Source organism: Mugil cephalus, chromosome 1 (genome assembly GCF_022458985.1).
Source record: "Mugil cephalus isolate CIBA_MC_2020 chromosome 1, CIBA_Mcephalus_1.1, whole genome shotgun sequence".
Taxonomy (NCBI): Eukaryota; Metazoa; Chordata; class Actinopteri; order Mugiliformes; family Mugilidae; genus Mugil; species Mugil cephalus.
The window spans coordinates 14281048-14306937 of NC_061770.1; the positions used below are offsets into that span (position 1 = coordinate 14281048).

The window sequence follows — 25890 nt, forward strand, 5'->3', positions numbered from 1 at the left end:
GACGATATGAAAACACCAAGACGTTAAAAGGTTTCAACTGTTTAAAACGTGTTGAATGTGCTGCTGCCGGAGTGAAGCATGTACAGACAGGCCTTGAAATTAGTCTCTGAATAAAAAGCACAGAGTGAACCTGTTCTTATCAGCACTGTCGAGAAGTGAAAGGATATTAAAGGTAGTAAAATACAACAAGGATGCACAGTTTTATTCTCCTGTGATATGAGCATTTACTTCGGACACTTTGAACACACAGACGCCGTTAAAATGTTCAGTGCCAAGGACAACACGTTAAACATAAACCATTAAGGATACAGCCAAACCATAAAGAACATCCGTTGTGAAGGTCGTTCATAAAACCTCCATTTTCGCATGGTTCAAAGTTATATTTAGATGTCATTATTCAAAGACTTGGCTGGTACAGATTTCAGAAATACAGTAGATGATTGTGACGGATGTTGATGTTGTTGTGTTATTTTTTTTCTTGTCCAGTCCTGGCAAATCCATGGCAAATTTATTTTTTGTGTTTTTTTTGTTTTTTTTTAACACAGCATCTAAGGTACTCTCAAAAACTATGGACTCTTCACCACACATTGGTATTTTTTGGTCAGAAATTCACAAAATAATTTTTCATTGAAGTTCTTTGCAGAAAGAAAAAAATAAATACTGCTATAAAAGTTATTTCTGCAGAAGCCTGATGCGCTGATATCATGTGCAAGTTGCGTTCAAAGTAAACAGTAATGCTGAAAGTGAAAGATATTTATTTCTCTATTTCCTGCTAAAATGTATTCCTCACTGAATTCTTGGATTTTCCAATCACCTTTTTTAATATTTTGTTTTAATATTTTTATGTTGTTCATATGAAATTATTCAGATCAAGAGAACATTCTTATCTCAAACTTCAAAACTTTATAGCATACCACTTACCCTTACCCTTAGCGTTTCTCGCAGACTGATCAAAAAGCCCAATCGATAATGAAAATCATTTTGACAAAGAGTCTATTAAATGTTAACCAGCTCAACATAAACACCCCACGGGTGATTAAAGGGCACCTGTCAGCAGCGTGAGTGATGAATTTGAGTCATTAGGTTATCTGGTTTATTGGAAAATGAGCTTTCTCGTCTGTCTTGAGGCTCCAGTGATACTTTGGCCGCTTTTAAGTACATGGATACGGAGCATGTGGGAGGGTGTGAAATCTGAAATGTTTGAGCTTGAGGTGTCGATATTTAACTTCTTGGTCGGTTTATGCTATTTTTATTTTCAGAGACACTGGGGCAAGTAATTCGGGCAGTGCATGCTCAGACAGCCAAAATACAATAAACGCACTAGAGACAGAAGCACAATAGGTCACGCTTTTCCTATTGGCAACAAAAATGTTGGTGCTTTATCTCCTGCGTGAGCAATAAAGATAAGATGTTTCAGACATATCTAGTGCATAAACAAACCGTGCCTCAACTTCATGAAGGACAAACAAACGTTGATCCTCCACACGGGCATGGACGTGGGTGTTCACCGTTCATTACCTGCAGTGGGTCTTTCAGTTTTTTTAACCTTTCCCGAGGTTTACCCTAATGCAGGCGTGTGTATGCAGAACAGGGACATGTGGGACGGTGGCGGCTGTCTTATAAGAACAGGGACAGAGCAGTACCTCCCACAGTTCCACAGTTGTGACACCTGTAAGTGCCTCTCCCACTGAAGAGCACCCTAAGGCAGAAAGCAAGGGCCTGCTGAATTAGCTCCAAGAGGTGGCGACATGGAGGAGCTGGACCTGTCACCCGGGGACTACTTTGTGCACAGGGAGATTCTGGATGAGTTACGCTTGGATGAAGTGGCACAAAAGGGGACGTGGTCCATTAAACCAACACTGGGTGAACGACTGAAAGAGACCCTGAGGTAAAAAATAAAAAGTAGATAGGAGAGGCGAATGAGGGAGCTGAAAAACACGGACACGAATCGGATGTTCTTCAAACTGCTTGTTAAACCAGTCACGTGCATGCAAAATTATAAATATTTTTTTAGTTTAATTAGCCTGTATAATTCGTTAAAACATTAAACCATTGCTGCGATTTACCGTGTAAAATGCTGTTTAACAATTACAACTACATGGTGCCAATTTCAGGGAGATCAGACTCCGGGAAAAATAAATAAATGAATGGTTTGCTCATGGAGGCTGGCATTGTCACATTTGAATGTAATATATTTTGTTGTGGCTGAGTGGAACAGTAGCATGCCAATATGTTGCAGCTTGTGTTATCCTGAGGGTCACTCTTTTACAAGGCCAACTGATAAAATGTGTAACAGCTGTTACAATTCACAAGTCTCACTTTAATTCAATATATATATTTTTTGTATACCAAAACACATACCAAAACACACGTGGATTTAACATCCCGCCTGTCTCTTGTGAGCTCCGCATTAATGCTTTGTATTTCTGCAATAACTGTTGCAGGTGTTCGGTGCCCCGGCTGAAACACACACTTGTCAGTTGGCTACCCGTCTTCGGCTGGCTGCCTCATTACTCCTTCAGGGAAAATGCCATGGGGGACGTGATATCGGGCTGTAGTGTGGGCATCATGCATCTGCCGCAGGGTTGGTATGCATGAATGTGTACACCAGAGGGAGCTCAGAGTCTATCCGTGCACCGTAGTAAAATTCAGATCAACATTCGAGTTCATGTGTTCTCTTTCTTGGATTGGTGCCAACTTCAGCTTCATGATTTGGGTTAGTTAAACATAGACACTGGATGCAGGAGAAGAAAAAGAAATTGTGCAATTACTGGAGTACTAGACTAACTGGACTAACTTTTTTGTCTCGCGTCTAATGAGCATAAGTGAGAGTTGTGTTAATCATCTCATATTCATCAATAAGAGGATGACAGCCCAAATGTGAAACCATTGCATTATCAATAATTGAATTGGTTTTCATAAGGTAACATACTTTCTTCCTTTTTTCTTTTCTTTTTTTGTTTTACCAGGCATGGCATACGCTCTTCTGGCTTCCCTGCGCCCAGTGTTTGGCCTTTACACCTCCCTGTACCCAGTGCTGGTCTATTTTATCTTCGGTACCTCCAGACACATCTCCATAGGTGAGTTGAGAGGGAAACGTAAGGACTTTGTGCATCAGTGTGTGTGTTGACACGCTTGTGTTTTGTGTGCCTAGGCACATTCGCCGTGATCAGCATCATGATTGGGAGTGTGACAGAAAGGCTGGCACCAGACGGTAACTACATTGCAAATGGGACGAATGAGACGGGCGTTTTGGATGTCGACGCGAGGGACGCGCACAGAGTCCAGATAGCATGCACCCTCACGGTCTTAACAGGAATCTTTCAGGTGTGTGAGCGTCTTTTGTGTACGTGTGCATCGGTGATTTGAATTGAGCCCCGAGGAAACACTCTCGCTGCTTTTGGTTAACTCGCCGTCTGACGTCCCGTCCCAAGATCCTGCTGGGTGTGCTGAGGTTCGGCTTTGTGGTCACTTACCTGTCTGAGCCGCTGATTCGTGGCTACACCACGGCGTCGGCGTGCCATGTGTGTGTCTCCCAGCTCAAGTATCTGTTTGGAGTCAAGCCATCTCGCTTCACTGGTCCTCTGTCACTCATTTATGTGAGTATGTTATGCATCTGCTTACAGTTTTAAGATACTTGCACCTCTGTACCCTGCATTTATTGGCGGCCCTGCTCTGCCCCACTTGGACACAGTGTGCTCGCCAGGAGAAATTTTCCACATGGAACATGTGACAAAGGGTAACCAATCAATGTGCAAAAAATAAAAAAGTAGTGTCAAGGGAGACAGTGGGGATTTCTTCCACACAATCATTTAACACCTGTTTTGATTTTCAGTCTTTTATTATGCTTTCCCTTCATTCTCTTTTTCCACCGCTCTCCTCCCAGACCCTGGTGGATATCTGCCGACTGCTGCCCCAGACCAGGGTGCCGGAGCTGGTGGTTAGCCTGGTGGCGCTCGCTGTTCTCATCGTAGCCAAAGAAATCAATGACTGTTACAGGCAGAAGCTGCCGCTGCCCATCCCTATAGAGCTCATAGTTGTGAGTCCACCCTTTGCTGATTCCTCACTTCCTTCTGTATTTTCTGAAGGTGCAGGTGCATTCATTCAACAGACCAACAGGGGGCATCAAGGCTTCAAAGATCATAAAGGATTGAAGGAGCGTTGACCTCATTTTACACTTTCTGAAAAGAGGGGCAGTGTGTGTGTGGAAAGTAATGATCCACCCAGCTATATGATGCTGAATCTTTCTCCTTTTTTTTTTTCAACAGATCATTGCAGCAACAATCATTATCCACTTCGGCGGACTCACTGATAAATACTATATTGACGTGGTTGGAGAGATTCCCAGTGGGTATGTTCAGCTTCGTGTGTTCCTTTAACCGTGCGTGTGGGCAAAACAGAAAGAGAAAGAGATGAGGGACAGCTGTTTACAGGTGGAAAACTGTTTCCCAGATGGCAGACACAAAAGTTTCATCGTTATCAGATATGCTTGCGGTGGTGATAAGACAAAGGAACGCTCCCTACAAAGAAACAGAGTCACAGAGTTTGCGTGAGTTACTTTCTAGAAAAGGCTTGAGTTCCCTGAAACGTTTATGTGAAAAATCCTGGGTGAATAAGTTTCCCCCAAAAAAGTAATAAAACAAGGAAAAGTAAGCAGTATATAACAGAAGATTATACTTATATCCACAAAAGCTGCATGGCTCAAGACTGATTTCAAATGCTTTTTTTTTTTTTTTTCCTGCTCCAGGCTCAAGCCCCCTAGTGCTCCGGACGTCTCCTTGTTCTCAAATATTGTCGGTGATGCCTTTGCTGTGGCCATCGTGGGCTATGCCATCAACATTTCCCTGGGCAAAACGTTTGCCCTCAAACACGGCTACAAGGTGGACAGCAACCAGGTGAGGAAAACACACACACACACACACACACACACACACACACACACACACACACATACACACACACCGTGGAAAGAGAGTGACAACAACTGACGGAGGAATACCAGGAGTACCAGCTTCTGTCTGCAGCAACTAAAACTATGGCCCGACATTGGAATGAATTACACATTCAGCTCGTCATGGATCAAGCTTATATTTAACTGCAGATGAGAATAAGTCTACAGATTAAAGTTTTTCTATTCTGCATTCAGGTCGTTTATCTACAGATTTAGACCATAACAGTGTGTCAGACACAACAAGAAAAAAAAAAAAAAACTGTACCAACATATCTCTCAACACATTTTTAACAGCTGGCATCTCTCTTTGGTCGCTTTTTTCAAACACTTTTGTCCATAAATGGTCATTTTGCATCTGAGAAACGCCGTCCCATGTTTCTGCATGTTTGTGTGCTTATAGAAAAAAGGGGTTTCTCTTTTTTCCTCATAATGCCACAAGTCATGCTTATAGTAAAAGGGCATAGCTGGATCAAATAAGGAATTGGCTAGAGATGCATTTAAGGCAATAATTATACAAGTTTATGCAAAACGACACCCAATTAAATGTTAAATACAATTCATATTTTTATAAAGGTAGATAAAAGCTGGCTAGGATAACAGAAGATACTTCTGGCTCTCAAAGTGCCAGGGTTATTACTTTTTCTGCTTATACATTGTCCGTTCTTTTTTTTTGTCTGTTTTTTTATGCCATATTTCTTTATGCAGCGATTGGCCTGCCATTTGTACCCTTTTCGAGCAATTCATGTTATGCCACAAACTGTGTTTCTCTTTTCAAAAATCCCTAAAATTACCTCGTTCACACACAAATACACGTGCGGGGGCGTCATTCTGCTCTGGAGGGAAATAGGTCGGGAGCACTCAGAGCCGCGAGGAGCTGGCCTGCTAAATAATTAACGCCCAACAAGCTTCACGCAGTCGAGTGGCTTAAATAAGCTGGCCACGGTTTTTAGCGGAGCAGTGATGCATCAACCTGACCATAAATTTAACGAATAGCCCACTAACCTTATTGACCCAAATGTCAAGACTCCAGACATGCCAGCTGAGGGCCTGACATTAACACCACGTCTGTATCAAAATCAAAGGTCATCTCTTTCTCTGCTTTTACATGCACGGCGTATTCTCTTTAACCAAAGTGCTGCGTATCTCTGTGGCTGCTTCTCTTTTTTCCAGGAGCTGGTTGCCCTTGGATTTAGCAACGCTATCGGCGGCGTTTTTCGGTGTTACGCTGTGACCTCCTCCCTGTCTCGCAGTCTTGTCCAGGAGAGCACAGGCGGCAAGACACAAGTAAAAACAAACACGTGTGATTGAACTTGCACAAATACAGGACTGTGTGTAGACGTTTTAGATGTTACCAATAGGAAATAATGAACTTTTGCACAGTACTCTGCCCCTGTTTACATCTTATTCTTATTAAGAGCATGTTATTCCTCGTGTATGTCTTGTCAGGTTGCCGGGCTGATATCCTCTGCCATTGTGCTGATCACAGTTTTGAAAATAGGTTCTCTCTTTGAAGATCTCCCTAAGGTAACGCTCTCCCTGCTCTACCATTTTGTACTAACGATCGTTGTCTCTCCTGGCAGACAGTTTAATAACCACATGTGAATTCACGTGTGCGTGTGTGTTCTTCAGGCTGTCTTGTCCACAATAGTGTTTGTGAATTTGAAAGGAATGTTCAAGCAGTTTGCAGACATACCTATGCTGTGGAAGACCAACAAAGTTGATCTGGTAAGACTGAGTCACCTTTAAGGGTCATTCTGCTCAGCTGAGTACTGTGCACACCTCACCACAGTGTTGTCTGTCATACTGCCCTCTAGCTGGTGTGGCTGGTAACATTCACAAGCACCATACTGCTAAACCTGGACCTGGGTCTGGCTGTCTCTGTTGCCTTTTCCATGCTCACTTTCATCTTCAGAACACAAATGTAACTACGCCCCGCGAGTGATCAATAATTGATGTGCATGCAAACATAATGAGGAACATTAATCGGATTTTCGCAGAGCTGCAGAGCTGCTGTAATGATGGCATTTTAATTTTAAACTTTCAGGCCCCGATACTCCATCTTGGGGAAGGTTTCAGGAACTGACTTGTATCTGGACACGGACGCCTACAAGGAGGTAAAAATATTGCCCAATATCACATCCATCCACAGGAACTTTAAGGGTAGTCAGTGCAGAATAGGTGTGCATCAATTTGTTCATACTCCCAGATATCTAGAGTTAACGTTCCCTCTGACTAGAGAGCATGATCTGTGGAAAGTAATTCCATTTCTCAGCATGAAAACTCTCAACACACTCAAAACTAACCAGATTCACTGTAGCCAGCGTTAGCATGCTAACTGAACTAACGTGGGGAACATCGGGAAACGGGAGCAGGTCTTAGCACTGTAGTGTGTGCATCCATGCCATTGGATGCCATTCAGCTTATGTGCTGAAGTGTAACTTCACAGACGTTCCAGTGTGGCTGTAGACTGTGGGTTGATTGTTCCATTACAGAATTCACATTTATAGAGTGGCGGCCGCAGAAACGTCAGAGGAAGATGTTGCATGTCTCTAACCAAACAAACAAAGGCAAAACTAGCGTTACAACATTAAATGTAAATGAGAAATTATGCCTTTTTATGTGGAATCTCTGGAGGCAGTTTAATTGCCGTTTAGTCCGAAAATAACTGTGAGTGCAAAAGCAAATGTGAGCGGGGGAGGGAGTTTCAGGGAGTTTCAGGGAGTTTCTGAAGTCGTCTCCTTTATTTGTCCCCGCAGGCTAAAGAGATTCCTGGAATTAAAATCTTCCGTTCGTCCACGACCATCTACTACACAAATGCTGAGATGTATTTAGAGGTCCTACAAGAGAAGGTGTGTGTCCATGGTGTGTTTGCGTGTGTTCATTTTGTTGCAGCGTAGTCGATTTCTGCTACCTCCATCGCTCTCGAATGCTTTCATTATCTGTCCCTCTCGTCTCACTTTCTGTTCTCTCTGTTTAATGGGATGCCCGGCTTTTTGCACAGAGCGGAATCGAAATAGGGAAGCTGCTGACGGCAAAGAAGAAGCAACATGCAAAGGAGAAGCGCGAACAGGAGAAGGAGAAAAAGAAAGCCAAAAAGGAGGCCAAAAGACAAGTATGGCGTTCTGAACGACACACCATGACACAATAGATTGTGACTCTCAACTTTCTAATGGTTGTCGCCACTTTTCTTTTAATCTTTTGGCAGAAAAAGTCTTTCAGCAACCTGTCCGATAACCCGGTCACTTTGCAGAAGATGACTAAGAAAAACATCCCTCATTTTGGAGTTAACGGTGCAGCTTTAAGTTCAACAGAAACAGCTATAGACATTGGTCAAGTAAACATGGCTTACCAATCTGACCCAACCGCATCAGACTCAGACTCCGCCTCGGGTGACCACGATTATGAGACCATCACCCACGTTTCCAGCGACGTGGATGAGGGGAAGGGAAGGGCCTGCAGATCAGGCACGCACAGCATCATCTTGGACATTTCCGCGACCAGCTTCGTGGACACGGTCTCTGTGAAGACGCTGAAAAATGTACGCTGGCATTTGTCTGTGTTCACGTGATAAATGTAATCATTACATGTAAAACACGTAAACGCTGCAACAGACAATGCGCATGTTCATACACAGTTCCTTAGAGGGGTGACAGAAGACAAAAACAAACAGAAAATCATATTTTTCCTTTTTCTCCTAGATTTTCAGGGACTTTGGAGAGGTTGGCCTGGACATCTATCTCGCAGGCTGCCAAGGTGAGGCACACACCAGACAAAACAGAGGCACACTTAATGTCCTTAATGCAGAGTCAAGGCACCGAGGCTTTTGATAATGAATGCATCAAGGACTCCGCCTCAGTGGCGCCGCATCGTGCCCCGTCGGGACACGTCAGTCAAACTTAAATATTTATTACTAGAATGACGAAATATTTTCTCCGTTCTGTCTGCATGCGCGGTCACGTGTCAGCCTGTGTCGTGGAGCAGCTGGAATCGGCAGGTTTCTTTTCTGAGTCCATCCCCAAGAGCAGGCTGTTTGTCACAGTTCATGACGCAGTGCTTCATATTCTCAAGAAAAGGGGACAGACAGACTTCATAGCCTGATTGTGAGTCACTGTGCACATCTTTACATATCACAAGCCACTGCTGTGTTTTTATTCAAAAATTTCCATCCTCTCAACCCGAATCTATTTTCATTTCCAGAATGATGTTTCCTGCATCACCTAGATGTGACCAGCAGGGGTCATCAGATTGTTTCTACTCTTAACAATCTTCCTCCTCCTCCTCCTCCTCCTCCTCCTCCTCTCGTCTTAGGCTGTCAATACAGTTGCTCACCATTGGTTGCCACTGTCTCCTCCCCTTTCAGTGGGGGAAAATCTTGACATGGCGGCTGGTTTCCATAGAAATACAGGGAGCCGTTGCTGTGGCAACAGGCTTTTTATGATATGGTCTAATGAGATAGCCAGCAATACGTCATTGCAGCTCTCTGGCCTGTGGTGTGTGTGTGCGCGAGACACAAAGAAGGGGCGGGGGTTGAGTGGGAGAATGTAACACCGGACTAATATTAGTCTGTATTTATAGCCAGTGCGAGAGGGTTAGAGAGTGAAAGGTTGATTGTAAGGAGAAACTCATATTCTGAGAGGTGATGTTGTGAACACATAGGCCACGTAGACCCGCTTCATTAACGCTTGGAACTCACAGGCCAGACATGGTCACGTGTCAGTCAGTCTATATCCGTAAAGAGAAGGAAAGCCGTATATCTCCAACAAAGAATCAATCATATCTGAATATATGGAACTGGCATTCCCTCGCCTCATGGAGGGCTGCTTAATTCTGCCACAACCTCTTATTTGGCCTGCAACAATGAGCTAAATGTCAGATATAGTGCAGTCTGTGTGTGTGTGTGTGTTACATTTGAAGAGCTGGAGCAACAAAGTACAAGTGTATTTATAGTCAGTATTCTCATGTCTGAGCCCTCTGACATTGAGCTCTCTTCTATTTTCAGTAAGTCAGTGTCATCTGCTATTGTAACTACTAGCAGATGAGCGCGGTCCAGTAAGACGATATATTTTCCATGCACCGACTGCAAAAACAGTATTACTAGAAAGAGGCACAATGCTCTTATGTTTAATCAAATCTTCTCGTATTAAGAAAAAAAGTCTGCCAATGGGTTAAGCTTTTAGGTTTTTTTTGTTTTTTGGTTGACAAAAAATCTTAAAATAAGCACAAATTCATTAAAATAAGCACAAAGTTATTGTCTCTGAACAAAATATAAGACGTATTTCTTTGATAAAAGGATTTTTTGCTTTCTTGAAATTCCCTTTTTGCAGTGCGGAGCTCAGTAAAAAGATAACATCTCCCAGCCATACACCGTATTTTTTTTTTACTTTCAAAAAATGTATTTAATGTACGTACTGTATTTGAAAGCACCAAATGTTCGATGATCTGAGGTCTGAAAGATGCATTTATGTGCATTTCTAAACTGGGTAAAAATAAGCAGTGAGTAGCTCCTGAGTGCAGGGTTGTTTTTTTTTCTGCTGGATGTTGGTGGAATGCTGGGGACAACCACCACAAACACTTTCTAATTATTTCTCTGCTGGATTATGATCCACTCCAAATGTTCAATATTTCTTGTCTTTACAAAGGTTGAACAATTGTAAAGGTGTAACATGTCTGAAGTGACTGAACCCAAATATTTTTTTTTTTGTTAATATACACTGTATGTACTCTTATGATAGAAGGCTAGAAAAAGTAAATAAAGACCCATGAAAACATTTTACTTCCATCTTTATCTGGGTGTTTATTGCTTCTCTCGTGACATCGCATCAAGTCTCTTTCCCCTCCCCACAACCCCACGGCCTCCTGCTCGTTACATGGTTCAATCAGAAGTTTCTTTCCTTCTCTTAATGTGGAAATAACAATCATTATCCCCTCCCACTATTAACACTGATTCACAGACCCTACAATACACAGGATACTTAAGTTAGTTTATAATACACATCTGGAAGTGGTGATGCATTGATTATTCTTTTTTTTTTCTTTTTTTTTGCAAATGGAAGTTATTTTTTTTGTATAGTTAATGCAGAGAGCACAGCCGGCAGAAAAACAATGATCAAAGGCGATGCCACATGTAAATGAATACACCACTGCCAAGGTCCAACAAGCGCTTCTTCTTACACACACATGCGCACCCCAACACACCGGGCAGGCACAGGCATACATGCTTTTACACACATACTCACTCAGGCCATGGCATTATCAGCAGCAGTTATGAGGTCTCTCATTAGTAAAGTATTACCGGATTGGTATAGGTTTCTGCTTCAGAAAAAACAACACAAGTCGTGACAGCTCGAGACAGGTGCGGCCGACGTAAACTTGACAGAAAAATGTGGAAAGGGAAGATATTGCAACGATACCAGATAAACTGCACGCTCACAGAACAAGACGAGACAGGACAGCACAAAGGCGGGGTGTGGGGAGTGGGTGGGGGGGGGGGCGGAAAGAGACGGGAGAGCCAGCGAGGTAGAGTCAGAAAAACAGAGCAGGTAGTGGTGATGATATGGGTGCGGGGGCGTGTTTCAGTTCTTCAATCTAATCTTTGGTCCATTTGTCCAGGGCTTTGTCGTAGCTTTAAAACTGTCGAGTGTTTAACTAATCTGTGTTTTGCTCATACCAGGTGAGTGTACTGTGGATGTATTTTGTGAATGTGTGCGCTGATGCCAAAGATGACCTTGGCTCTGTAGAGCTAAGCTCATCAAATAACACTCTCAAAGAGCAGTGTGCTCTTGGTGCCTGCAGGCGGCAGCAGTTTGGCTTCGCTCTCTGGGGCCAGGTACTCCAGGTGATGTCTGCCCCACACTGGGGTCGTTAAATGTTGCCATCGCTACAGACAAAAATACAAAGACACGGTGAGTTGTTTATTGGACAGATGGTTCAGGTTTCTCTAATGAGCCATCACTAATGAGCAATAATGAGATGAGCAAACCAAATAACTGACAGGAGAGGGAGGGCACTCTCCAAGGAGGCACTTTCCTACTGATTTATCAACAATTGGAAACATGCACAGGACGTGTTTGAACATGCATGACTGCACCCAGGAATACTGACCTCCCGCAAAGATCCTTTGCAGCGCAGTAGTTTGTAGAGAACGGTGAGAGGAATACAGAGCATAGACGACAGAGCCAGTGCCCAGCCAAGCACTTCACCCCAAATAGGGTATGTGTACACCGTATTGTAGGTCAAAGGCTTGTAGTTCACCACGTGGAACAGGAACACTCCCTATATGCACACAAAAAAGATCAGCGCGTCACGACTTGCACGTTGCACGCTTACTTTAAAAACTGAACAGAGCAGAACGTACCACACAGACAAACGGTGTTATGTAGGACCAGCACCACTTCATGTAGGGCAGGGGCTGATAGCCGATCATACGAGCGACGTCGTCCATGAAACGGTCCGCACCTGACAGGAAAGAAGAAGGGATCTTGTGATAATGCGCTGAATAGTTTGTGCTTAATTTGCACAGTAATTGTGAAGCACCGTCTCACCGTAAACCCATGCAATCACCACACACTCCCAGAAGGCCTGCCACAGCAGAGTGATGCCACTGGCAGAGTAGTAGTCAAACAGCTGGAAGACATACATCCCACCCTGACAGAAACAGTGAGAGCAGACAGACCAGCCCGTCAGTACTTAAATGCGTGACCCGTTTCCATCCGTGTCTCCACCGTTTGGGCTTTCATCTCAATTCTGGCAATGATTTAACGTTAACAACGTGTCAATGTATTCAGAGGAAATATCAAAATACGGAATGTTTGGAAGCATTTAGCTACAGTCGACCTTCAAGTTCGTGGTGTTATGATATAAAAATAACTCAGCTAAGAATAAAACCGAACGACGTCTCAAACTCTGAAATTCCTCACTGTACCTCGGTGACCATGGACATGTCAATGAGGAAGCAGATGAAGCAGCAGATGGCAGCCACCACCTCTCGCCGCAGTGAGCCCAGGGCAGATTTCGGCGGCAGCATATCCATGATTCCTGTTATCAAACCCTCTACACCTACAAACTGAAACACAAAAGGAAGAGGGAGGACAATGAAAGTGGGAAAGAAGAGGCAGTGGACTGTGAACGTGCATTATTATTATTGTTAGCCACTAAAATATTAATAATATTGTATCTACTAGGCAATAGATTTATTACATTATATTTATCATGATTTATTATACATAAACTTAGTTCTTTGTTGCAGTACAAGGGTGGCTGCTAGACTTCCCAATAATCTTGCTCTCCCCCATTCATGGGCAACGTGGCTAAAGCAGGAGAAAAAGATGCATATAGAAGAAATGAGGGAGAGACCGGAAAGCGAGAGTAAATGAATGGACTGGAGAGTAGACAGACGTTCTCTGTGTGAATCAGACAGAAGCTCATTGACAAATCCCTGGGCTATAAAACAATGGATGTAGGCACTGGCTCAAACAGACACACACAACAAGCAGGCTGCTAAGAAACGCAACGCTAAATCTGGACGTGATGTTTTTAGACTGTTTATGTCACCCTTGTATGAGAGGAAATAACAAAGACAAAACGAGAAAGGAAAATATTTTTGCAGCAAGGTACTATATTCCACATAATGGATGAACCTGACTTAAAGTGACATCCAACTATAGAAGCATGTATTGTTTTACATAAACAATCACCGTCTCTGATATTGTTTTAGGGCTCCCTTGTGCCTCCAAAACAGTTACGACTCATCAGAGAATGGACATGGGTCTTCTGCGGGTGTCCTGTGTAGTGTGGCTGCAGATTATTTTTAGCGGGGGCCTTTCGGTCATGTGCATCCCACAGATACTTGATCAGTTTGGATCGAGTGAATGTGGAGGTCAGATCAACACCTTGTGCTGTTTTTTATGTTTTTTTTTACTCATTCCTAAACTGTTTGTGTGTTTGTGTCTATGCCAGGCTACACCCTGCTGGCAGATGGCTGCTCTCATACAGGAGTGTCATTGTTATGCAGTGGGGGTGTCTGGTCTGGTCTAGGTGGGTGGGTACGTGTCTAAGCAACATCCACATGAATGCCAGGTCCAAAAGAATCCCAGCAGAACATTAAATTACCACAAGATTGTGAGTGTTACTCCCGTCAGTGGTTTTAATGTTGTGGCTGATCTGCAAATATATATATATATATATATATGTATAGTGAGTGAGAGAGAGAGAGAGAGAGAGAGAAAGAGAGAGAGCATTACCTGACTGTCCAGGCCCAGTATGAGTAACATAAAGAAGAAGAGTGCTGCCCAGAGCGGCGCCAGAGGCATCAGAGTCACAGCCTTGGGGTAGGCTATAAAGGCCAAGCCCGGACCTGCACATTAAGAAACAGAACATCCAGGGATTACGGCTCAAACCGTCAATATTTAGCACATTACTCTGGATTTTGGGTGACCACGTCTTGGGAAAGCTGTATTCTTACCACTCTCAGCTACCTTACTGATGTCCACTCCCTGCTCTGCAGCCATGAAACCAAGCACAGAAAACACGACAAAGCCTGCGAAGAAGCTGGTTCCACTGTTAATGAGGGCCAGCACAAATGCATCCCTACGGAGAGACACAGAGAGCAAGACAAAGGAATTGAGCAATAGGCTAAACAGAACATGAAAAAAAGAAAAAAGAAAAGACATTACGAGAGGAGAAACAGCATTATGATGTGTTGCAACATGAGTCTCATGTAAGATACTCAAGACCAACGCTGGCACAGAGTGGATGAGCTGGGATGCTAAATAGGGGGATCAATAGCAATTTATCTGAAAGCAGCAGCTGCCAGGTAGGGAACAAAGACCACATATAGGAAATGCGTTTCAAGGTCTGAGCGGAGAAAGAATATTCGCTACATACACTATACTGCCAAAAGTATGCGCTCACATGCAGAGGAATTTAAGTGACATCCCATTCTTAATCCATAGGGTTTAATTTGACGCCGGCCCACCCTTCGCAGCTATAATAACTTCAACTCTTCTGGGAAGGCATCCACAAGGTTTAGGACCATTTGTGAGGTCAGACCCTGATGTTGGATGAGACAGTCTTCATCTAATTCATCCCAAATGTGTTCTATTGCTCATCCATGTCTTTATGGACCTTACTTTGTGCACTCGTGCACAGTTATGCTGGAACGGAAAGGGGCCATCCCCAAACTGTTCCCACAAAGTTGGGCGCATGGGACCAAAATCTATTGTTATGCTGAAGCTGAACGTTCCAGACAAGTATCGTTCTCCTGGTAACCGCCAAACCCAGATTGATCCATCAGATTGCCAGATGGAGAAGCGTGATTCATCCCTCCAGAGAGCGTCTCCACTGCACTAGAGTCCAGTGGCGGCGTGCTGCTTTGCACCACTGCAGCCAACGCTTTGTGTTGCACTTGTATGGCTTGGATGCAGCTGCTCAGCCATAGAAACCCATACTATGAAGCTCTCTACGCACCGATCTTAAGCTGTTCTGAAGGCCACGAGAGATTTGGAGGTTTGTAGCAGTTGACTCTGCAGAACGCTGGCAAGCTCTGCGCACTATACGCCTCTGTAATTATACGTGGCCTGCCAATGACAGTTTACTGTGGAATATTTAGTAGAGAGGACATTTCATGACTGGACTTGCTGCACAGGTGACACACAACAGTGCTACACTGAAATTCACTGAGCTCCTGAGAGAGACCCATTCTTTCACAAAGGTTTGTAAAAGCAGTCTGGTACCTAGGAGCTTGATTTCATACAACGATGGCAATGGAAATGACTGGAACACCTGAATTCAGTTATTTGGTTGGGTGGGTGAATACTTTTGGCAATACAGTGTATATGCAGCATATATATATAAAACACTCTAATAAAAAATAAATCAAAAATCTTGGAGACTGAATTTTCCTTTAAGTCTGAAGTCAATAACCTCCTTGTTTATCTGTCTGCATAGTGAGGAATGACTTTCTGTTTATCTTGACAATTCCAGTCTGGCTGGCAACACTAACCAAGAATCCTGTCTGATATGAAGAATGTACAGTATAAACAACACGGCGTGTACGAATGAATAACATGAAAATAAACTCTAGTTGATGCTGTATTTGCAGGAGAAACAGAACGTATGAACCAAAAACAAACGAGGGAGAGAAAAAATTACAGAAACACAGAGGAAGGTGATTGGTTGTTAGCTAGTTCATTTACAGTTCATTCACTCCTCTGTCTAGCTACTGATTAGACAGCTGAAAAGAGACAAGGCGGTGACTTCCTAAGACCAACATCTAAGATAACAGATACTGATAACCCGTGTGCGGTTAGGTGTGTGGCTGTAATATTCCAGGGAAGTTATCAACTTCTTCCTCAAACGGTTTTCATTATTCATTTCACATGTACCGAAACCAAACACAGTAAATGTTTTTGAGAGCCTGTGGATGGGACATTAAACCAATTTGTCACCTCATTGATACAAGGAAAAACATAAGAGCACTATTGTGAAATATAAGTGGCTTTACTTTAAGAAAGCTGTTCATTTTTTTTTTAACCTCAAAGCTGCAAAATGTTTTTCTTTTTCTTTTAATAAAACAGAGGTTAATGGGTCTCATAAACTGGACTAACAGATCAACAGACAGCTCATGTGATGCCTAAAGCCACGCCGCTAATATGGCTAAAAATACACCTTAACATCTAAATACAGTTTATATAAAGATCTTTCCATTTATTTCCAGGCCTACCGCAGAGTGTGTGAGAAACATAGCTGACATAGCTCAGAATCACAACCCATCTTTCAACTTCCAATTAAGGTCAAGAGGGAGAAAATGTCAGATTGTGGGATATTCATGAGCCCCTTTATTGCTCATGGAGCTAACTACCTCGTAAGAGTCTTAATGGGTTTACATTTCTGTCTGTTTAGGCTCCACATATGGATTTTTACAATCCAGCAGGAAAAAACAACAACAATGATGGCTCTCCAGTCTTCATTTATTCATTAACCTTGCATCATACAGCCACTGAAAATTCAAAATGTAAAACTGTCTTCAAAGTAGGACAGATACTCAGGAATTAAGGAGGCATTCCTAAGTCGGGAAAGGGAAATACGGAACAGGGTAGACCTTCAGTAAAGCATTCAAAGTGTTTTTTAGGAGAAAAGGGATATTTTTGGTAGTTCATGTGATAGCAGAATGAGGCTGCAAGGCCTCTGCCAGAATGTGTAGTGAAGGAAAGCCTGTTTCTTCTAGTTTTTTTTTTTTTATACTGCATTCCTATGGAGCAGTATGGAGAGTAAAACTCTGGCTTTGTGTTGATGTTGGCATTTCTCCAATGACAGTTGGGGTTCTGATTTTGTGTTGTGCATAAACTCACTGGTAACAGTTGTTATGGAAGCGGTTGTAGCTGCCCAGCGCTGTCAGGGCACCAAGTCCGATGGCATAGGAGAAAAATATCTGAGTGCCAGCATCAATCCACACCTACCATAAAAAGGAAATTTGTATGAGTAATGTTACACAATCTTTTGACCTTTGTTTCTTAGGTATTGACCTACTATTGAGTCATATTTCCTTGTTGCTACATTGCTTGATACTCAAGCGCAAGCTTATGCAAATGTTAAACCTGTGCTTCTCCAAGTTTGGACCAGTCTGGTTTCAGGTAGTAAACAATCCCATCCAAAGCCCCGGGTAGCGTGACGCCATGGGCCAGAAGAACGACCAGAACCAGGTAGGGGAACAGTGCTGTGAAGTACACAACCTACAGAGAAATAGAAAAAAAGCAGTGAAGTACATTTGTAGATACAGTTGGAACAATATGTAGGATATACTTAGGGTGGGGATGTGGAGTTTGGGTGCTATTCATTAACTTGAATTAAGTGAAAGTAGAAAACTCCCCAGTAAACATTTACACCCCTCACATTACATGAAGTAAGTACATAAAAATAGATGTGGTTATATGATGAATTTAACAGGCTAACTGGAAAGGTTTAGTGCTTATCAACATGGTTCATCAGCTATGGTCAAATGTAACTCCACCTATGTATGTTTTATCACTTTGATTAAGCAATTACCTGCATTGCAAATACTCAAGTCATAAGTAGAAGCCCATTAGGTCCTTCCTGTAGTAGATGTGTAATGGGCCTGTCATGTTACTTTGAAGAAAAGGTAGCCTGTAAATGGAAAGCCAGACAATTTGTAAACCTCCTGCAATAGCAGGGGTTTTTGGCAGACCTTTTCAGAAGGGAACTTTATCAAGTTATGCTGAGAAAGCAACCCCCTGTTACCTAAGCATCAAGCCCGAGCTAAATCACTATGGTAAAAGCAAAGTAGTGAGAAAGCACATATTTGCCTTGATCTAGGGCGAACATGGGCAGAAAAGCCCCTTTCCAGCTTTCAAACATGTACTTGGTGGAAAGTTACTAATCGGCTTACAGCTGGCTGGCTCAATAGATTTCATTATTTTTTTCTCTCCCTCTATGAGCTTTGGCTACTCTGGAGACACAAGTATGCAAACACGGACATCTCCACATGCTATGAAATAAACATGTATTCATTGTACCAATGTAACAGATTTAAAAGAGGACTCTTTTTTTTTCTTCTTCCAAATGGAAGTCGTTCTGAATAATGCGTACGCAGAGTAAAGTCCTACGGATCAGTGGAAGATTCTAGTCTGACTGAGAGCAACTACAGAAACGAGCAGACATTCACAGCATATACGTGTGCTAATATTCGTGCCCCTATGCGTTTCAGCCTAGACACTGATCCTCTCACTATGCTAAAGCTGATTTGAGGTCAAAGAGCAAAATGCTGCAATTATTTAAACCTTTGCATGAAGCCACGCAAATAATAGCCTGCACTCTGTGAACTCTGACAGTGACAGGTAAAGTTTCGTGCACAGAATACCAACGAAGCTACGAAAAAGTAATCTGCACTCAATAAAACCCAAACGATAACACGTGAAATCAAGCATCAGGAATTAGGAAAACACTTTAAACACTTTACCTTGCCAGTAGATTTAACTCCTTTCCACATGCAGAAGTAAACAATGATCCAAGTGACTATGAGGCAAAGCACCATCTCATAGCTTATCTCGCCAGGCTCATGCAACCCTCCAGACAGACGAAGCACTTTACGTCTGGGAGAAAGAATAAAGAAGAGTGCAGCTAAGAAAAAAAAAAACTTTTCCAAACACATCAAACTCTTATTCAAAGCTAATGATATTATATATTCATAACTTTAACAGTTCTTGCAGGTTGAACTGAATTTTGCATAAAATACAGTCGCATAAAACCAGACGTAACAATATGCCATATTATATTATAACCATATTTCCTAATATTGTGTAGGTCTCCCTTGTGTCTCAGTTGTTTTTAGTTAGGGGCTTTGGGTCCTATGGAATAAGGGGAGGGGCCTCTGAGGATCAGGCTTGTTCCGGTGCATCACACAGATACTTGATCAGTTTGGGATCTTGTGAATTCGGAGGTGCTGTCTTTCATATTTTCTGAGTTGTTCCTAAACTGTCAGTGGTGTGTTAAATTAAAGGATTATTTATCCATCTATCTATCTGTTCACTTTTCACATCGTGTAAATATATGATCAATTTTGTTACGTGACAAAACAATATCAGAATGAGCAAAACAAAGGTCTGCGATGGCTTTAAAACTGAGTACACTGACATCACACAGCACAAGCCTACCGACATCCAATCCAAAGTTAACGAGCATACTCAAATGTTTATGGTTAAGTTTAAATAATAAACTGTGTTGTAAATCCCGTTTAAACTCTGCTCAACTCAAGGTATATAACCTACTCCCAGAATTCGATGACTGGGGAGCGCATGCCCTCAGCTTCCACGCAGCTGCCATTGAGGAAAAGCTGAGCTGAGGACAGGTTCAACGGGGACGTGGAGGAGAGGAGGTTGGAGGGGGTGGCATCAGCTGATGGCGGAGCAGACTGGGCAGCACTGCGGTTGTGGCAGGCGCGTCGGAAGTCCTGCGTACAGTTGGGAGTGTTCCAGGCGTGTCCACAGGTGGCCCAGGGCAGCGGGTTAGTGAAAGAGTGGAAGAGAAAGTAGAGGCCCCACACCAGGATCATGATGTAGTAGGTGTTACAGAAGAACACTATCACCATAGAGGCCAGTCCCAGACCTGGTAGAGAGGTAGCAGTGTGCTATTACGTAATATGCAAATCCACAGGTATGACAGCATTTAAATAAAGAAAAATATAGGCGTGTACTGTGTGTATATCGGACGAAAAGATAGGTACCTTTGAAGAGAGGCGCGATGTTCCAGGCAGAGACGCCTCCCTGCTTCATGAACTGGCCGAGTGCAATCTCCAGAAAGAAAACTGGGATTCCCCCGATGAAGACAATCAGCAAGTAAGGGATCAGGAAAACCCCTGCAACACCCAACACATATAATCAGACAATGGTGTCTGAATGAACAAGCAGGTAGAGACACTGTTTCATACCGGGTAGTCCACGGCAAACATTTAACTCAGTAATTTCCCCATAAAGTATAGTTTCAGTAACAATGAGGAGATATACTGCAGATGATTTTTTGTGAACCTGTGTGAAAGAACTAAATCGACATGCATTAGATACACGGCTTAAATTTGATTCTCTTGCATCATTCAAATACATAAATCGTTGAGAATTAAAGGAACAGAAGACACGGAGAGATGGCAGCAGAATGAGGCCTGCAAATTCAGAGCATATTATCATGGTAATCGACATCTGCACGCTTTCTGGAAATTATATAATTAACATTAATAATTAAGCCATTCATATTAAAATGAACCGCGGTTTTCAATTGCTGACTTATTTGAGCCGGCTCCTTTAAATACGTGCCGTCCCCCGAGGCCAAGTTATAGTGCTTCGACAGACAGAAAATCTGATAATGAGAGTCATGTTTAAAGTTTTTAAGGACACAAGCTGCGCACACACCAACGAGGACCCTTAGCAATTAATCAGTCTGCACAACAAAGAGGCAGTCGAGTGGAGGAGGAGAAGACATAAAGGACAAAGGGGCGAAAGCCAGGAAGGAGGACAGACAAGGCCACAGATAAGAGACCGCATTGAAAGTGTATGTGGGAGATAGGCACATTGTCTCCCATTCCACAAGTGTTTTGGGCAAGTACAGTATTGTCCTTCAACTTGAAAGCTGCACGGTGAGGAGACAGAAAAAATGGAGAGGGGAAGAAGGAAACGGACTCAAGCAAGGAATTATTAATCCTGACATCAGGGACTTGTTTCATTGAGATTAGCAGCAGTGGTTCCAGAGCAAACGGCTCCTATAAATAATCTCCTTTTAGTTTTTCATTCCGCAGCCGAAGCCTGATCTGTTCAGCAGAAAAAGACATAAAAAGACGGCATGAGCCATTCAGCTCGCTAAACCCAATTGTGCCGATTCGGTTTGAGCAATAATACAACTGAGTGATGCCACCACATTGCGCAGATGGGAGGGATCACATGACTGGCTGTGACGCAGAGCAGAAAGAGGCTAAGAAGAAAGGAGGGAAAGATGGATAGATTACAGGAGAGGCAGGCAGAAAAACTGGGACAACGCTGTGGTAAGGGGGGACTCGACAAATAACAAAAATGACACACGTGGGCGCTGACCTGGTTGGCTCTACAACAGGGCCACTGCTTGACAACTTGTGCCTCATTCATTTCATCATTCTTTATGTCACTCTGAGAGCAGAGGGCTGTAGCCATATAAGGAGACATTCGTGAGCGTGAGTCTGAGAGAGAAAGGGGTGGTAGAGCGAGGGAGATGCAGAGAGAAAAGGAGAGAGAGAGAGAGAGATGCAATAAGAGGAGTGCATGGAATGAATGGGGAAAATGTGTGTGCTGACATATCCCAACATATTGGGTAAATCATCAAGGAACTGCTTCCTAAATAGGATTAAGTAAATCCTCTCTAATCACGACCGGACCAGACACATTAAGGCCAGCCGAGAGATGACATTTGTGGAGCGCTAAACTCCGCAAATTTTAAAGAACGTCCACCTTTCACTGGTTCCAGCGGAGCGTGTCCTTGTTTCAGTAACAAGTAGGTCTTGCAGCACTTATCTGATCTTTTTGTTGAATTACAAGGTGTACCCTAGGTGGCGTGGTCAAGGGCGTTAAGTACTGTAGCGAATGCGGCTGAGGCTGAGGGGAGGGAAAGATGGGCAGAGTCACAGGACGGTTATTGTGTGACATATCCATATGCCTCCTTATCAGGAGGAGGGTGGGAGAGAGCACCTTTGTGTGCCTCATGAGCGTCGGGCAGGAGCACAGGGGGTGGACTGTGTGAGGCAGGCCATTGTTATCCGATACCAGAAGGTGGGTATCAGAGCCACTGGTCACAAGACACACACACATTAGGAAGAGGGAGGGCTGGACTGCAAAATACACACACACACACAGTCACGCATTTCAACTAAACACCTCATAAAAAACCCAGAACAGTAGGCAGGGCAGAGATAAGAAAGAGTCAAGGTTAAAAGCTGCATTCGGGTCAGGTTACAATTGGACAAGTTGTCGTAAATGTAAAAAGTCGAGAATACAAGATTTATAACAGCTCAAATAACATGACATGCCAATGAGAGCACAGAGAAACCCTGCAGGGTAACTAAGTGTCTGTTAAGTAATGGGCTTCAATAAATATAGTGAGACCACGTGGGCAGGGAGAGGTTCTGAGCTACGTGTTCACAGCCACGCAGGCCCTGCTTTGTCTACGCAATGCCATATACTAACACTTCTTATCGTGCTGCCTTTCACTTTTTCTTTCCAGCTCGACGCAAGTTTTTACTTGAGCTGTTATATAATGACTTCAGCAAAATACACATTGATTTCTCTGTTACAGAAAATTAGGCTGATTACAGGATTTGCAATGTATCTTTATCCAGTAAATTTAACAGAATTCAGTTTATGCAAATGTAAACTGTATTCTGAATAGCTTTGTATTTGAATGTAATGACACTGTTTTATTTTACTTTAAGAGTGCGGGAGAGGTCAATATTTGTTTTACTGAGGTAAGGTTAGCATTTATACGCACTCGCTCCAGAAAAGACTGGTAGTTAGTTCAGTACCGAAGGGTCACGTCTGTCTTTGTCGATGGTGTATTTCCTCACCAACAGACTCAAGACACATGACGCACAAAAAAGGAGAAGTCACGCGCACTACACTTTTCAAACTTTCAAATAATTATTATTATCACTCAGATTCAAATCAGTGGGTGGGGACACATTGGGGGGAAGCGGATGACCTTTCCCAGTGGCGCACTAATAGTTTAAAGACAAACCCATAATATGATGTATGTGATTAACATGAACATTTAGAGTAGTCAAAGCCACCTAACATCTGTAGTCTTTAAAAATCAGATTTGAATAACTTTCATGCTCTTGTGAAAAGAGACGAAGGCACTTGCAACACAGACAATGACTTATACAAAACAGTGCTTTTAGCGGAAGCTCACCTCCTCCGTTTTTGTAGCAGAGGTACGGGAACCGCCACACGTTGCCCAAGCCGACGGCAAAACCCACGCAGGACATGATGAAGTCCATCTGTCTGGTCCAGGTTTCCCTCTCCACCACCGGTACCGTTACAGACCCGTTTCCAGTCCCAGCTGCAGCCCCGTCTTGGGACTGTGGCGGGCCGGCCCCCCCGCCCTCATCGCAGCCCGGGCCCCCTCCGGGCATTGGCACCAGGGGCCGAGCCGATCCCCCGCCCTCCTCCTCCGACAGGGTCCCTGCCTCCAGCTGGGGGACACTGATGTCACCTAGACGATAAAGAGGGGGCTGGGTGAGAAATATCATCACAAATCCATATCGCACACATGAACCACAGTCTCGTGGACCTCTCAGGCTAAAGCTGAATGGAGAGACAGAGAGCTCGCTTTCCATTCATCTCAAAAAAGAATCAGTGAGTCAATGCAGTGGCCAATGACAACAAGCCTCCACGAAGCAGCAAGAGACCTAACATACATCTGATCGTGTACATTGAGTAGATTTTTTAGTACGTAACGTGCCCACATGCTGTTGCAGCTACCCGGTCATCTCTGACCCCCCTCCCCTCCTCCCTTCCCTCTGCCACTGTCTCACAGACAGAGTGATTAGTGTGCTGCGGTACAACACAGCAGAGAGCCACCTCAAGGTGCACCCCAAGCTCCTCTGCCACCTACAAACCTTTTTGTTTTGTCTCTTCCCCACAGGTCACTGAGCACACGCGTGCAGACTCTCGAGCACAAACAAATGCAACGTGCCCCTTCGTTAGTGCTATTCTGTGATGTAGACGTCAGCCGCTCTGTGCTGAATGCAAGGCTAGGCAGCCGAATCCAGATCAGAGCAGTTTGAGGTGGCGTGTGAACAGAAGAGGAGGGAAACAGAGTGGGGAAAGGTAATGGAGCAACTTAATGAGAGGATACCTGCGGTTTAGGATCGTTTGTGTGAGGAATAACAGCTGTATGGGATTTGGGAAATTTTTGGTGTGTTATGAAAAAAATTGGTTAATTACTAGGTTAGGAATAAAAGACAAACCTTTCTGTTTTTGAACCTAAAGAGGACACAGGATATGATGCTTAATATCTATATTGAAAGCAGACAGTCACATGATTTTGCAAGCAGGATAAGGCACGCCAACATGAAAGATGATATCCTCATGGAGCAGACATACTTGGATTTTATTTGGAAATAAATTTATATTGTTTTCACCTAGAGTGACACCTGTTCAACATTAGCTTCCAAACGACTCCCCCAGTCAGTCCTGGTGCCATGTTTATAGTGCTAAGCATGATGTAATGAGATATATAGAGGGCAGGTTAAGTGCAGCTGTTGTGGGGCTGCTTTTATCCCCAGCATAATAGCCTTGTATATCAAAGTTTGGCCAGCGGTCAAATCATATGTCCAATAATAATAAAAATACTAACAATAATAAAACAAATGTGACTGAGCAGTGGAGGTCATTCGTCACAGCAGCTACTCACCTTGGCTGTTCTCTTCCAACTCAGGTGACATACTGTTGGGTAGCGGCGCAAAAACGATGTATTTACTTATTTTTCTCCTTTCAAAAAGCTGTTTTTATATATAGATATATATATAATATTTTTATTTAGCCAAGGGCAGCAGCCGAAGTTTCAGCTAGAAATGCCTGGTTGATAAAAAGGCACCCGGCGGGGCTCAGAGAGGCAGACAACAGAGATGCAGCCACAAGATTCAGTGCTCCAGTCGTCTTTTTTTTTTAATCGGAGTTTTTTTTCCTCCTTCCTGAAATCAAAAACAAAACAAAAACAAAAAATCGCAGTTTTTGTGGTTGTAGCGCACGTTTGAACCCCTCAGCTCAGCCGAGAGATGGAAATTTTCACAAAGCGCCGCGGTCAGTTGAGCCGTTGACGGAGGAGATTCAAAAGCAGTCGACGAAGCACTTGAAGGTAAGCCTGAAGAATCTCATGGATAACAGTTAAATGAAAATGATACTGCGCCTTAGGGTGAAGGTTGGGTTTTCTGTCTCAGCGGCCCCAGTCAGAAGTCCATGAACCTGTACGGGATGCCGCGGATTCGACAGACGGAGAATACGTGCCTACAGCTCCACGGTCCGTTAGCTTTGACGGACGCTCTCGCACTCTCCCCTGCCTCCTCCTCCCTCCTCCTCCCTCCATCCCTCCCTCTCTGCCTCCCTCCCTCCGCGCGGCTGACGCGATTGGCTGAGGCCGCATCGGTGCGGTGCGCACAGCATCAGCAGCAGCGCTCCGTCAAAAAATGAGTCACAAGGATGGGTTTATTGCTCCGCATACGTCCTTGACCTGAAACCACAGACTGGAGCCCAAAGCGGAGTCTGATAGCGAGTGCTTTGCTTTTTCGTATTATTTCCTTTATATCTCCCCCGTGTTAAAGGCTGGAGCGCAGGGAGCCCTGGAGGCACCGAGATGTCCGCCAAATATAAACATATTATGACTTCATTCATCCAACAACAGATTTATTTTTATGG

The 25890-nt window shown here is 43.6% G+C and overlaps 2 protein-coding genes across 5 annotated transcripts; one reads left to right on the plus strand and one right to left on the minus strand.

Moving 5' to 3' along the window:
* Positions 1–1475: 1475 nt before the first annotated feature.
* On the plus strand, positions 1476–10724 carry si:ch211-117c9.2 (solute carrier family 26 member 6). Of its 3 annotated transcripts, XM_047583968.1 has the most exons (19): positions 1476–1888; positions 2445–2584; positions 2970–3080; positions 3155–3327; positions 3435–3599; positions 3887–4039; positions 4269–4351; positions 4748–4895; positions 6122–6235; positions 6398–6475; positions 6581–6676; positions 6766–6872; positions 6996–7065; positions 7708–7800; positions 7953–8063; positions 8157–8489; positions 8650–8704; positions 8916–9051; positions 9149–10724. In XM_047583968.1, exons 1-18 carry the CDS (start codon positions 1749–1751, stop codon positions 9047–9049), a joined length of 2304 nt encoding a protein of 767 aa, XP_047439924.1. In that variant the 5' UTR covers positions 1476–1748; the 3' UTR covers positions 9050–9051; positions 9149–10724. The 3 variants fall into 3 exon arrangements, with proteins under 3 accessions (XP_047439924.1, XP_047439941.1, XP_047439933.1); XM_047583985.1 differs by lacking the exon at positions 2445–2584 and having other exon boundaries at positions 1752–1888; XM_047583977.1 differs by lacking the exon at positions 1476–1888 and having other exon boundaries at positions 2576–2716.
* On the minus strand, positions 10716–25524 carry si:ch211-117c9.5 (sodium- and chloride-dependent creatine transporter 1). 2 transcript variants are annotated; one of them, XM_047584008.1, is made up of 15 exons: positions 24890–25523; positions 24444–24459; positions 23384–23686; positions 20187–20318; positions 19732–20068; positions 18924–19056; positions 17545–17679; positions 17299–17402; positions 14412–14536; positions 14191–14303; positions 12873–13013; positions 12493–12595; positions 12306–12406; positions 12053–12223; positions 10716–11828 (listed from the first exon to the last, which is right to left on the minus strand). In XM_047584008.1, exons 3-15 carry the CDS (start codon positions 23604–23606, stop codon positions 11700–11702), a joined length of 1947 nt encoding a protein of 648 aa, XP_047439964.1. In that variant the 5' UTR covers positions 23607–23686; positions 24444–24459; positions 24890–25523; the 3' UTR covers positions 10716–11699. The 2 variants fall into 2 exon arrangements, with proteins under 2 accessions (XP_047439964.1, XP_047439955.1); XM_047583999.1 differs by lacking the exon at positions 24444–24459 and having other exon boundaries at positions 24890–25524.
* Positions 25525–25890: the final 366 nt, after the last annotated feature.